General features: G+C 39.0%; 1 protein-coding gene across 3 annotated transcripts; it reads left to right on the top strand.

The window, feature by feature from the left end:
• The first annotated feature begins 661 nt into the window (after positions 1-661).
• On the top strand, positions 662-5,350 carry LOC120660347 (E3 ubiquitin-protein ligase At1g63170-like). 3 transcript variants are annotated; one of them, XM_039938855.1, is made up of 5 exons: positions 662-830; positions 1,627-2,447; positions 3,583-3,717; positions 3,786-4,083; positions 4,851-5,350. In XM_039938855.1, exons 2-5 carry the CDS (start codon positions 1,870-1,872, stop codon positions 5,085-5,087), a joined length of 1,248 nt encoding a protein of 415 aa, XP_039794789.1. In that variant the 5' UTR covers positions 662-830; positions 1,627-1,869; the 3' UTR covers positions 5,088-5,350. The 3 variants fall into 3 exon arrangements, with proteins under 3 accessions (XP_039794789.1, XP_039794790.1, XP_039794791.1); XM_039938856.1 differs by having other exon boundaries at positions 693-830; positions 1,632-2,447; XM_039938857.1 differs by lacking the exon at positions 662-830 and having other exon boundaries at positions 1,922-2,131; positions 2,173-2,447.
• Positions 5,351-13,123: the final 7,773 nt, after the last annotated feature.

Below are 13,123 nucleotides of genomic sequence, written 5' to 3'. Positions count from 1 at the left end.
TCTGAATTTATTCATTCCAAAATATAGGCTATTTTAGTTTTATTCTGAATTAAATCTCTTTATTTTGGTAGCTTAGATAAGTATATTGACACCTACAATACCAAATAAATGCAGTAACAGCATGTAGTTCAAGGATGATTTTAACGTTGTGGATGATGTATTTTCTAAACTAATTAAATGTAGAAAAAATTGGAACAACACTTAATCAAATCATATTTCGAACAAACACTTCAAGAATGCTTAACTAACATTTATTACGAAACATGTTCACTTGAAATTATGGACAATCACCACGTTGAGCTAAAAATTAGTTCCAGAGGATATTGAGAGCAGGTGAGACGCGTGCAACGACAACGAGTATTGCTGTTATTTATTTATGGTTTTCTATTTCTATTTCTATAAACAAAACCCAGCCCCTCTTTACTTCAGCGACAAAAAAAAGAAGATTAAAAAAGATGTGAAATCGGCATGACCGACACGTTCTCCGTGCCCGGAAGCGAAGCGAGCCACGCTCTCCGGATACGCATACACCACGTCCATAGACCACCGCTCCTGCTGCCTGCGCATCCACCGGCAGACCGGGTCCACAGGTCATGCCGTTCGTGGACCAGGTCCACGGACCGAGGCCTGGACACCCACCATTCTCACTAGCCTGAAGATGATGAGGCGAGGAAATGGGCCGGGTCGTTGTCGCGAGAGTGACCGCTGCTCTGCCTGGCTGCCCCTCTGCCCTCCTCGACTCCTGTAGTCCTGTGGCCAGGGCACCACCCCAGAGACCGCGGGGAAGGGAAGAGAGGGCGCCGAATCGGTGGGAGGAGCTCGGCGATTCGGTCAGTTCTCGCGTCTCCTCTTTCGTTCTGCTCTCGGGCTGCCTAAAGAACCAATTTTGTGCGTGTTTCCTTTTCTTTTTATGAACAACCCTTGTGGAGATGTGCCAAGAACTGTGGTATGAGTGGTTTGGGTGGGACGTTTTTGGCTAAATTTTGAGTTTTGATATTTTGTTGGGGGCAAGATTGAAGTGATCTGCTGGCCGTGTGTTTGGAATTATTATTCCGTTAAAGAGAGATCTGTAGGGTTTTGTAGCAAGGCTGGCTCGTCCTGCGGTTTCGGCACAAAATCCATAGCAACCGTTTTTATTCTGTTGTGTGGTGTGACTACTACAACCTGAGTTCATTCTTATGGGTGAGCAATGGAATTCATCGTTGACTCTTTGAGTACAGGGCATATGGTTGGAGTATTTGCATTTCCTTTATAGTCCTGAACCTGAATTATATTGGGAGTGCTGGGGTTCAGCTGGAGTTAATTGCAATAGCTTTAGCCCTTATTGGTTCAAGCCTTGTCACTAGCGGTGATATACATTAGCTAACTGAATTATAACAAAAAATTATTTCCTTCCAAGTTCCAAATCAGGGTTACAATCAGAACTGTTTGGAAACTTGCTGAAAGGATTAAACCCATATATCACGGCCTTCCACAGTTGTTGACTCCAATACCTACCAATTACTGCTTACCCTACTGCGCTGACATCTATTTTTGTATGGCACGTCAGTATATTCATTAATTACTCTACTATCTCTGTATGTATGACAAAAAGTACATGAAAAATTCTTTGTTTCAAATTTGTAGCTTAGGTTGCCTTGATCTTCCATGAAGCAAGTGAAGTTACGTAGAATACAACTCAAATTTCAGTAGATGATTGTGGACCAACATTTCAGCCATCTGTGCTTTTTCACTAACATGGTGGCCGGTGGTAACTTCTGGTTAAAAAGATAGTGACTCATTATTGCGCACAGATGGTTGGCCATAATGACGATGTCAGTGCCTTTTTACCATAAGAACTAAGCTGGAAATTGATGATCCAAGTTATTGATGGAGCATGCCTGCTGTGATGATGTACATGAGCATGTTATAAATGTGACACATGGGGAAACTGCATCAACATCAACCAGTCATCAAGATATGTACAGTGACTCAGATGAACCACATCAGGAAGATAGGCCATCAACAAGCACTCGGACCCCATCATCACAGTCTTCTCCATCAACATCACCAACTGCATATAGCTCCAGAAATTTATCTTTTCCTAGAAGAGATAGTATATATGGTCACGGAAGGAGTCCTTGGAACTCTGGTTTATGGATCTCATTTGAAATTGTCATGTACATAGCTCAGGTTGTAGCTGCTATTGTCATCCTCATCTTTTCGAGACACGAGCATCCCCATGCTCCTTTGTTCGCATGGATAATTGGATATACAGTTGGCTGCATTGCTAGTCTTCCTCTTATTTATTGGCGCTATGTTCATCGGAACAGACATTTGGACCAAGAACCTCAGCAGCCACCTACAACATATCCTACTTTGACTCCCTCTCAGTCATCAGAAGGACGCAATCATCGTAGCAGTGGTACTGTCTGGCATCTTGGATGTATAGCAATTACTTGCCCAAGGTAAATTTTGGTCCGCAACTCTTTCCAATTCGAATATCCTGATCTTAAAAGGTATTCAATGCTTTTACGCAGTCTTATGTGTTGTACATTACTGTATATTACAAGACTTGTTAGAAACCTGATGCGAATGTAGTGAACAAATTGTTAGTATAATTGAATTCATTATTGTCACCAGGGTGACCAAGAATTAATTTATTTTGAGTGATCATTTAGTTTACACAGCATTATGTGTTAGTTAGTTAAGGGAAAGAAGATTTGAACAGAGTAGATTGCACTGTGAAGAATTATCTTGATGATTCACAAAGGTCATTGTGATAGTTATTTTACCATAGATAGCTGTAGCGTGTAGCATAACGAGATGTGTGTCCCATGTGGATGATACAGTGTGATCTGTGATGTATCGATTTGGTTTACGAGGTAGCATTGTCTCATTGTCTGGAGGGACATTATTTCATTTAATGTAGTGTGAGATTGTATGGTTAGTTTTAATATGCAAATATGCATTTCTATACAAACTTCCTTTTTTCCGCAGAACTGCTCCTTTTCTTTGCTTGTGTTTGTCCAATAGGTTAAACAAAATAATATTGATATGCTTCGTCAATTTGGGCCAAGGCATACAGCTAGACCTGAGTTTCAAATACATGTTTTGTTTTTTTAAGCAAGTGGTAAGTGCCACGCAGCAACGGTCCATAGGGAGAATTCTACAGCACATTAATATATTCTTTAGTCATGTTTTGGTTTATATTCACATCTTCTGGAACAATCTAAGACTTTCCTGTATTTTATTTATTGACCTAGAAATTGTACTTCGTAGCATATAGCACGAACTATTTTCATGACCACCGTATCCTGTAGTATCATGATGTATGCTCCTTGGGGTACTCTCCTGTTCTGTTTGGGGCAAAAACAGCAGAAAAAGTGTGTCAGCTGCAAATGGCTTATTAGCTTTGCAGAAAAATGGTCCCTTGTGCTCTTGTGTTTGATTAGAATCATGTGTGTGGATTATGACATGTAGTGGACCTGAACATTGATTCTTTTATAGCTTGTTGAATAATTTAGTGGCCCAATATGTTAGTTGTATGTTACATTGAAAAAACATTATTTTCTGAACTCTGAAGTTGATTATGCATCACAGGCTTAGCGTACTGGCCTATCATTTCAAGACAGCTGTCGATTGTTTCTTTGCTGTATGGTTTGTTGTTGGAAATGTGTGGATTTTTGGTGGGCACAGTATTTCATCCGATGCTCAAGACGCTCCCAATATGTACAGGTACCTGCATTGCTGTCTGTTTCTTTCATAGTCTGCTGAATTCGCACCTGACTTTGCTCTCTCGTTAGGCTATGTTTGGCATTCCTTGCACTTAGCTGTGTTGGGTATGCCATTCCTTTTATCATGTGTGCAGCAATTTGCTGCTGCTTTCCATGCTTGATATCTGTTTTGCGTCTTCAAGAAGATTTGGGTCAAAGTAGAGGAGCTACTCAAGAACTTATAGATGCATTGCCAACCTACAAATTCAAACCAAAACGAAACAAAAACTGGGGGATTGACCATGCTTCAGGCTCAGAGAATCTTGATGAGGGTGGCATACTGGGCCCAGGAACTAAGAAGGAAAGAGTTGTTTCAGCTGAAGATGTTGTGAGTATTTTCACATCCTTTTCTTGCCTTACAATATCCAACCTGAAATTGAAGATTTGTGAGATTTTAACATCTGTGTTCCGCACAAACGAAGCATATCCTTTTGATGCTGTATGTTGAAATGTTATCTAGAGCTGCATGGATATTTACTACAATTCTCAATGTAAAAATAATGTAGTTCTCTTGAGTGCTTTAGGTGAATGTTCCTGATCTCTGAGTAATACCTTGCGTTATTCTGTTATTGAATTATTCTGATAGCTGTATACTATTCTGTTCACTTTACAGTATAGGTTTTAACAATAGAAGTTCAATTGTATTTTCATGCACTACAAGTGAAATGAAAGAGATTAAGTGGTTCTTGCATGTCATTTGCTAGAAGCTACTGCCATTTATCACTATTTTCTGACTTGTGGCATCTTGGTCTGTCATCTGTGCACACGACACAAGTGTCGACTAATATTGAGAAACAGTAGTATATAGTTATGCTGTCATGCATGCTTTCATGTTTCAACTATATTCCATAGCATTGACATTTCAAGCAACTGGGCACTCTCTTAGATCAATCCATGCGGTGCTCTGTATTCTCCTCAATCTTTATTTGTTAGTGAGCTGCCTCATAAATTCATAATGAATTGTCACAAGCCACTGGATACCAAGTTGTCCAAATACCCATACCCTACCCTTACCATATCTATTTTCATAATTCAGTAACATAGTATCGTCTCTTTCACAGTATGGAACTGTAAAGTCTACTGATATTGATGCAGGTGTGCTGCATCTGTCTAACCAAGTATGGCGATGATGATGAGCTCCGTGAGCTTCCTTGCACACACTTCTTTCATGTGCAATGCGTCGATAAATGGCTCAAGATAAACGCAGTATGCCCGCTCTGCAAGACAGAGATTAGGGGTGTGGTTCGATCCTTTCTCGGCTTGCCCTTTGGCCGCCGACGTGTCGATAGGATGGCAGGAAGAGGTGTAGCTAGCTCGAGATTCAATGTATAGAAGATGCTTTTTTTATGACATCCTCTCTTACACAAAAGGAGCCCTGCTCTCGGTGTTGCGATGGTTTGATTGCTTGTCAACGAAAGCGCTGAACTGCATTCGGCGTACTTGACTTCATGACACGGACTCCAGATGGAGAGACCTGGTGTTTGTGAAGGCAAGTTTCCGTAGTACTGTGGAGGTGCTGCTATATTCCGATGTGTTTTTCACCAAGGACATAAATAAGGAACACGAAGTTCACTTGTCAGGTGTACATTGCAAGGAACTTCACAGGTGATGTAGCATCGATCTCGGTGTTCCTTACTGCCAGTTCTGTGAGTTTCTCTATGCTCGTACAGGGCACCGCGTGCTTGGTGAAATGTGAAGGCGACAGCCTATTACATCGAAGCAATCACCGCCCCCCCCCCCCCCCCCCCATTGTCTGTATCTCTGTTGCTTTAGACGTTTTGTTAATGATGATGGACCAAGTTTTTATCAGGATTTAGAAAATATATGGAATGCTACTCTGTTCGGGACAGCTCACGACTGGAAAGCTGTGGAGAGGAGGTCGACACGGCACCGTGGTCAATCGAGGGCCTCGTCGAGATGCTCTACAGGAAGCGGCCTGATGAGCAGGAGGACGGCGGTGCGTCGCCGAGGTCGTGTCGGGGCGGGGCCAGGATTGAAATATAGAGGGGTTCATTTACTAATGCCAACAATATTTTGTTAATGAGCAACATTAGCAATGATATTAGGGAGTTTTTTAATGTAGTTACGCCAATGTTGGGGTGGGCCCCCCTGGATGTCCAAGCGCGCACTCCAGGTGGTCAAGATGCTAGTGTCCACGACGGGTAGAGGAAGAATGGGTAGTGGCAGAACGGGCAAGATGCTCCGGCACCGATTTATGTCTATATCTATAGTACAGAGTAAGGTTTCCACTTGGAACTTTGGTTTGGTCCATTTTGTGTCATTGACAAGTGGACTTTAGTCCATTCCGTATGCGAGTCCGACAATTTTTCATCAATCAAAATTTTAATTGAAATCCAAACAAATCAATTGGAATCATGGTGGAATCCGGACAAATCAATGGATTCCGGACAATCAATATCTTGCATGAGCACAACACAACTTGTACACGGAGTGAACGAACACAAAGTTGGTGATATTATATAGATCTATTATATTACTCATATCAATACATGGACACTATGCTAGTCTATTTCTAAAACTTGTACACCTAAATCATATCACTCTTCTTTCTTTCTTGGTTCTTGTGTACACATGATGTCTTGCATGAGAAATCATGTATATCTATTCCCTCATTAACTCTCTTGTTATGTCACCAAATTGCTTACATAGTACTCTTATTAATTCTATGGACACCATCCTACTAGGAGGGTTGGGACTGGACTAATATCCTACTCAGTACTCACCATATTTATCGCGAGCTCATATTAATAAGGAGCCTCATTCCCCTAGATATCTACAGATTTGACTATGCAGCTTAAATTTCTGTGTGTCTTCCAAAGCAATTACACCCGAAGAGAATACTTCTCTACAGTCACGATGTTCTCTCATAGTAAGGTTAATAATTTAGCCTGCTGCTAGCTGCAAGGATCTTTGCAGTCTACATCTCAGCTCACTCGTATAGTGGTTAGTCCTTCATCATTATGGTCCACTTATCTCTCTCCTAAAATTTCTTGGTTCTTGTGTCGAAGCCAGCTGTAAATTTTCAATCCGTTTCTCTTCTCTCTCTTATACTCTCTCATCCACTTCAGCATTTAACCTACTTACAGCATATTATAATACTTGCTCTCAGCTACCAGACACATGTTTAAACGAGAACTACCGAAGAAATAACTACCAAAGAGGTTTCTCCTATGAGATCCTTAACACAGAAACATAAATCACACAACCAAACAGCGGGTATAGGAAAATTAACGGGAAACTACTTTATTAAAATAAACAAGTTTACATATAGTTTTTTTCTTTTTGAAAAGCCTCAAACTTTTAAAGCAAGAGGAAAAGATTACCTTACACAGGATATATTAAAACAGGCTTTGTGATTAATTTACAGGGATACCATAGGGATTTTATTGATTACAGACTTCGCAGGTTTCTTCGCTACGGAGTTTCTAGCTTCTCCTCCAATGCCCGCGCGTTCTGTGCAGCAACACCTCCTTATATAATGCCCGGAGAACACTCCTATCTTCGTTGATCATATATCTTTGCTGATCCTTATCGTCGATGGCGTAGACTATTGTAGTATGGAACTGTGGCAAAACCGCTAAATTAAATCGGTTTAAATACGTTAACTATTATTATAATAGTTAATTAGATTACTACACACTTAAAATAGTGCAATCTAGTAGTCTGTCGGATAAATCCTGATAAACCACGGTGATCGTGGATCGAAACATATGTTAGAAGTCTGCACGAAGACAAGCACAGATAATACAAGAATACATATATTTTCAAATTTAATTTACAACACAGAGTTTTACACATTAAGATTAAAACAAATTAATAGAGTTATGCGGCGGAATTTAAATAGAAGTTCATTTTAAAAACAATGATAACTACGACATGACGATGTCGCATCGAGCCCACCGATGTGAATCCTAGTTAGCTCCAACCCAACCAGCAGCAGCTACCTAAAACAGGATCAACACCAAACCCTGAGTATACTAATACTCAGCAAGGCTTACCCGACTAATGATATATATTTGGTCAACTCCTAGTATGCAAGACTTTTGGCTCTGGAGTTTATTTTAGATGGAAAACTACTAATAGTGGATCCTTACTTTCAATATTTTAGCTCAAATTTAATATAACAAGTATCAACTAGGTTTGCATGAACATCTAATGCAAACATGGTATATCACATTAGTATTCCAAGAGTATCATAATCATATCTCATACTATCATCATTTCATTCTCATTGCAATTCTTTACTACGATATGACAAAGAGATCAAGGCTCTCATGTCCACAAGTCACGGCGAATCGATCCGATTTAACCTTACAAGGTGGACCTAATACACACGACACGTGCACGCCACACTGGGCCACACGTGACTGACTGTTTCCATCATCACCCAATATCTGAACCACGTCTACCAAAACCCGAGTGATGAGCCCCACACGGCAAACACCCAGTGAATCTGAAGGCGACTTCAACACACGGCGAACACCCAGTGAATTCGAAGGCGACTCAACATCCGCCATCATCCCACTCCCAGAGTAGCAGGTCGCAATTCAAAGTATTATTGCAAGTCAGTTAATTAGTTTGCCGATTTCGACTATCTCCTACTTCCAGCATGTGGTTAGTACTGTTCAATCCTCGATCAGCATTGCCAACAACAATTTGGTTCTTAACCGACACAGGAGGGGCTTACTTTCCATCCATTTCAAATTTTTAACCAAACTCATCTGCACCTAGTCTCCATTTTTCTTTCCTTACTAATTTGTTCTCAAGTAACTTTGCCATAAGTAGCAAGGTCCTATATCTCACGACTCGCGAGTTACAGAAAATCACTTGATCTTTACTGGATTCTAATTAAGCATGGCAGTACTAACGACCTACACATGCTAATAGATTAATTGAGGGAATCTAGGGATCATGCATCTATGGTTTCATTCAACTCCTAGAACTTAATGCAAAAATACTTAATTAAGAACATTGCATAGAGCTCGGCTTCTTTAGTTGAACTCTGGAAGAAAAGGGATGATGGAGTTTATCTAGGTCAAATGAAATTTGAGTGAAGTGGTGCATGTGTTGGCACATTTAGCTAGGAGAAATGTTCTTACAACAGTTTCGCATGGGAAAAAAATGCAGTATGGTTGAGGCAAGTTTCGCAATGATTGCCCCAACTTGTAGAACTTGACGGTAACTCATCTCTTAACTAAGGTCTTGTTTAGATGCAAAATTTAAAATTCCAAAAATATCACATCGAATGTGCGCGGCACATGCATAAAGTATTAAATCTTGATGAAATAAAAAAACTAATTGCATAGTTTGCTTGTAAATTAAGAGACGAAATCTTTTTACAGATGAGTTCTGTAATTAGTTTTGTGATTAGTCTATGTTTAATACTTCAAATGTGAAAAGATCCCCTTTCAAAAACTTTACACGGTGCATCTAAACAAGGCCTAAGAAAAATAAAGCTCTCATCTATACAAAAACAAATTAAAAGAACAGAAAACTCTGTAAAAAAAAATTGGCTCATGACTTCACTTGCAAGGATAGGACTTGGCCTACCTTTAGCAGGTTTTTAAAACGGGAAAAAGATATTGAGAATTATTAAATAGCATCACTTAGATTTTTTTCCTTGAATAAGCAGGAGGGCTGCATATCTTTATACTAAAAGGTAGAAAAAGAGATTTTACAACGCGTAATGCCGGAGCACACGCAGCGTTGGTTGTGGCCGCCGCTATTATTACAAGAAGACTCAACCAAAGTAAGGAGAGAGAGAGAGCTGACTATTTGCAAAATAAACAACCTAGCCTCTTGTGTCCTGCTAGCACCCAGAGTTCAGCTTTAGATTTGATTGAGATCAACAGCTGAGGAAGTGCAGAAACTTCTGCTCTGAAAATTCTGGCATTTCTCTCCTTCCAAATTTACCAGCAAACCAAAACAAACAGTGTTCGTAACCTTTTTGTGAGCTATCAGGAAGCAGCGCTCTGAATTCGTACCACCATTCCTTGATTTAGCATGGATCAGCACTTGGAAGAATAATAGCCCGTGTGTGTGACCATGTACCATGGCGCCAAAAAAGTGCATCTTAATAATAATTTAGTCTCTAGACTATGCTTCGAAGAAGCTCATAGATTTGGAATGGAATCTGCCTTAAAAGAATATTAAATGAATGGAATCTACCAGTGAATTTGTTGTACCCCTATATGTGCCTCACTAGCATGGTCCAAGCATAGACAAATGTGCAACACTGCAACTCATTCTATTGTACTAAAGTATCGTGGTATGCGTAGACGAATGACATGTTAATTAAGACGATCAGAGGGTACAAAGTACAGTATTTTTTAAGCAACGATGTGGCTCAGGTAGCTTTACTTACCACGAACTTCTATAAAACCTGAAGTAAAATCTAATAAAATTTTACCCGAAAAAAATCTAATAAAATTTAATATCACGAACTTGCATTTCAAGGAAAATGATTAGTACAAATTTCATTATCTTTAATCTTTATCCATGTCAAATGTAAGATATTGTTATATAATCTAAACTTAAATAAGATTCAACGGAAACATGACTAAATTTTAAAATTCGTTTCTCCTCTATTGCTACAAACAGGGGCGAAGCTAAATAGAAATTAGGGAGTGCCTATGCATCCACGAAATTTTGTAAAACAATGATTAGATCTAATTTTTATATCATATATGCACTCCCATAGTTTAACTCTATGCACCCACAAGACTAGCACACCTCCTTCAATTTAGTCTAGCTTTACCACTAGCTAATGTCACCTTATAACTATTCTCTCTCCTCTATAGCTACGAATAATTGTTTTACTATTTTTGGTGTAAAAAAATCCTATTCTATTTTCAGTTTCCATCACATAAAAAGCAAAAACGACATAAATTTTCTTTGAAAATGCTTAACCATTTAAATTTTAATCAAATAAACAACTACTTCCTCCGTCTCAAAAAACAAATCATCCAAAAAAATTAGAATATATTAACAAAAAGATAAAATAACCATACTTGCCTCTATTTATTACACATATTGACATTGATTGATTCTTGCACGCACATGAACTTTCTAAACAGGGTGGATGATTTATTTTCTGCGACCAAATTCGAATTCTAGAATGACATTTTTCTAGGACAAAATTTGAATCCTAAAATGACATTTTTTTTTTGAGACGGAGAGAGTAATACTCCATCTGTATCAAAATATTTGTAGCTTTTGACTTTTTTATGTAACGTTTGATCATTCATCTTATTTAATAGATTATTGCAAATATATGAAAAGATAAGTCACGCTTAAAATACTTTTGATGATAAAGCAAGTGGTGAACAAAACAAATGATACTTACATATTTTTTTAATAAGACGAATGTTCAAACATCGTGACAAAAATCAAAAGCGACAAATATTTAGATACAGAGGTAGTAGTATACTTGTAGATGCTAGTACCTCCGTTTGTCAAACATTTAGGGTTCCTTCTGTTACACATGGATTTATTCCGAGTCGGGAATGATATGTAGAATAAGAGATTCATTATAGATTTAATAAGAGACCCGGATTTATTCCAGATCAGGAAGTACTTGCAACAACATCAGATTGGGAATCAATCCATGAATCGAGAGGTGTGGAATCAATTTCGGTTTCTTGTACTTATTGTGAGTCCATTTTATTGCAAATAACTTTCGATCCAGAATGAATCCTGGTCTCTTGTAGTACATATCATGAATCTCTTATTATTCTATCATTCCCGACTCAGAATAAATCTATGTGTAACCGAACAAGACTGCCTTAGGGCTTGTTCGGTTGTACATGGATTCATTCTGGGTCAGGAATGGTAGAAACAATAAGAGGTATAACAAGAAACCGGGATTTATTCTGGGTAGAAACTAATTGCAATAAAATAGACTCATGATAGCTACAATAGGAGATCGAGAATCAATCCATGAGTCTAGAGATGTGGAATTAATCCTGATCTCTTGTTGTACCTATTATGAGTTTATTTTGTTGTAAGTAGTTTTCGACCTGGAATAAATCCCAATTTCTTGTTGTACCTATTATGAGTTTATTTTGTTGTAAGTAGTTTTCGACCTGAAATAAATCCCAATCTCTTGTTATGTCTCTTATTATTTCTATAATTCTCAAACCAGAATGAATCCATATGCAACCGAATAAGCCTGTCTCTTATTATTTCTATCGTTCGCGAATGGGAATGGATTCGGAATGAATCCATGTTGCAACTGAACAAGCCATTAGCATGCATGTGCAACTTAACGAGCCCTTAGGCCTTATTTAGATAGTGTAAAGTGTCACATCGGATATTTCGGCACATATTTGAAGTATTAAACATGGACCAGTTATAAAATAAATTACATAATCCATCTGTAAACTACGAGATTAATTTATTAAGCCTAATTAATTCATCATTAGAGCATGTATTACCGTATCAGTTTAGTGTCTAATCACAATCTTATTAAACTATACAATTAATTTTTATTTTATCTATATTTATTTTTTCATACAGGTGCCACAATAGTTTTTTTTCGAGTCAGGTGCCACAATATTGGATTTGATATTTTAGGAAGTTTGAATTTTGGTATGCACAATTGTGTCCTAAACGTCTTCTAAAAGCTATACGGAGGGAGTATGCTCCAGAGCAACTGAGGCTCTGTTTAGATCTTTACATGTAAATGCAAAAAAGCCGTAAACGCATTAAAGTGAAACAGAATCTTGCTAATTTGAAGCACTAAATGAAGTCTATTTACAAAACTTTTTGCATGGATGGACTGTAAATCGCGAGACGAATCTAATGAGCCTACTTAATCCATAATTTGCAATAGTGATACTACAGTAAACATCCGCTAATTGTTGATTAAACATGGATTAATTAGCATCATTAGATTCGTCTCGCGATTTACAACCCATCTATGCAAAAAGTTTTGCAAATAGACTTCATTTAATACTTCAAATGCCTTGTTTACATCTTTACAAGTTTTTGCAAAATGAACTAAACACACCCTAAAACAAACAAGTTTTCAATCAAATCGCGTTATTAAACCGGCACGTTAATTAATGCAGTGACTGGGCGAATCCAATCCTCCGACGACGACTGACGACGAGTCGTCGCCTCGGCCGAAGCAGAGAGCACGCGGTGCAATACAACCCCACCGACACCCCCGCAGGCGGACACGTGGCAGTGGCCCCGGTGGTCGAGGACCAGCGCAGGCCCCGCCGCGACTGGCCCTCCTGTCCTCGGGCATGCGGCCACCCCGGGCGCACTCAAACTTCTTCCTCCACCTGAACCTGACCACCTCGACTCTCTCTCTCTCTCTCCTCCCCCACTCCTCGCCTCCC

Source organism: Panicum virgatum, chromosome 2N, assembly GCF_016808335.1.
Source record: "Panicum virgatum strain AP13 chromosome 2N, P.virgatum_v5, whole genome shotgun sequence".
NCBI lineage: Eukaryota > Viridiplantae > Streptophyta > Magnoliopsida > Poales > Poaceae > Panicum > Panicum virgatum.
This window is presented reverse-complemented; position numbering and strand designations above follow the sequence as displayed.

What these genes read in the sequence shown, in the direction of transcription:
- LOC120660347 (XM_039938855.1), top strand. Translation starts at nt 1,870, where the DNA reads ATGGAGCATGCCTGCTGTGATGATGTACATGAGCATGTTATAAATGTG. An exon ending in ATAGCAATTACTTGCCCAAG is followed by an intron (nt 2,448 to 3,582) that starts GTAAATTTTGGT and finishes TATGCATCACAG; the next exon opens with GCTTAGCGTACTGGCCTATC. An exon ending in GACGCTCCCAATATGTACAG is followed by an intron (nt 3,718 to 3,785) that starts GTACCTGCATTG and finishes CTCTCTCGTTAG; the next exon opens with GCTATGTTTGGCATTCCTTG.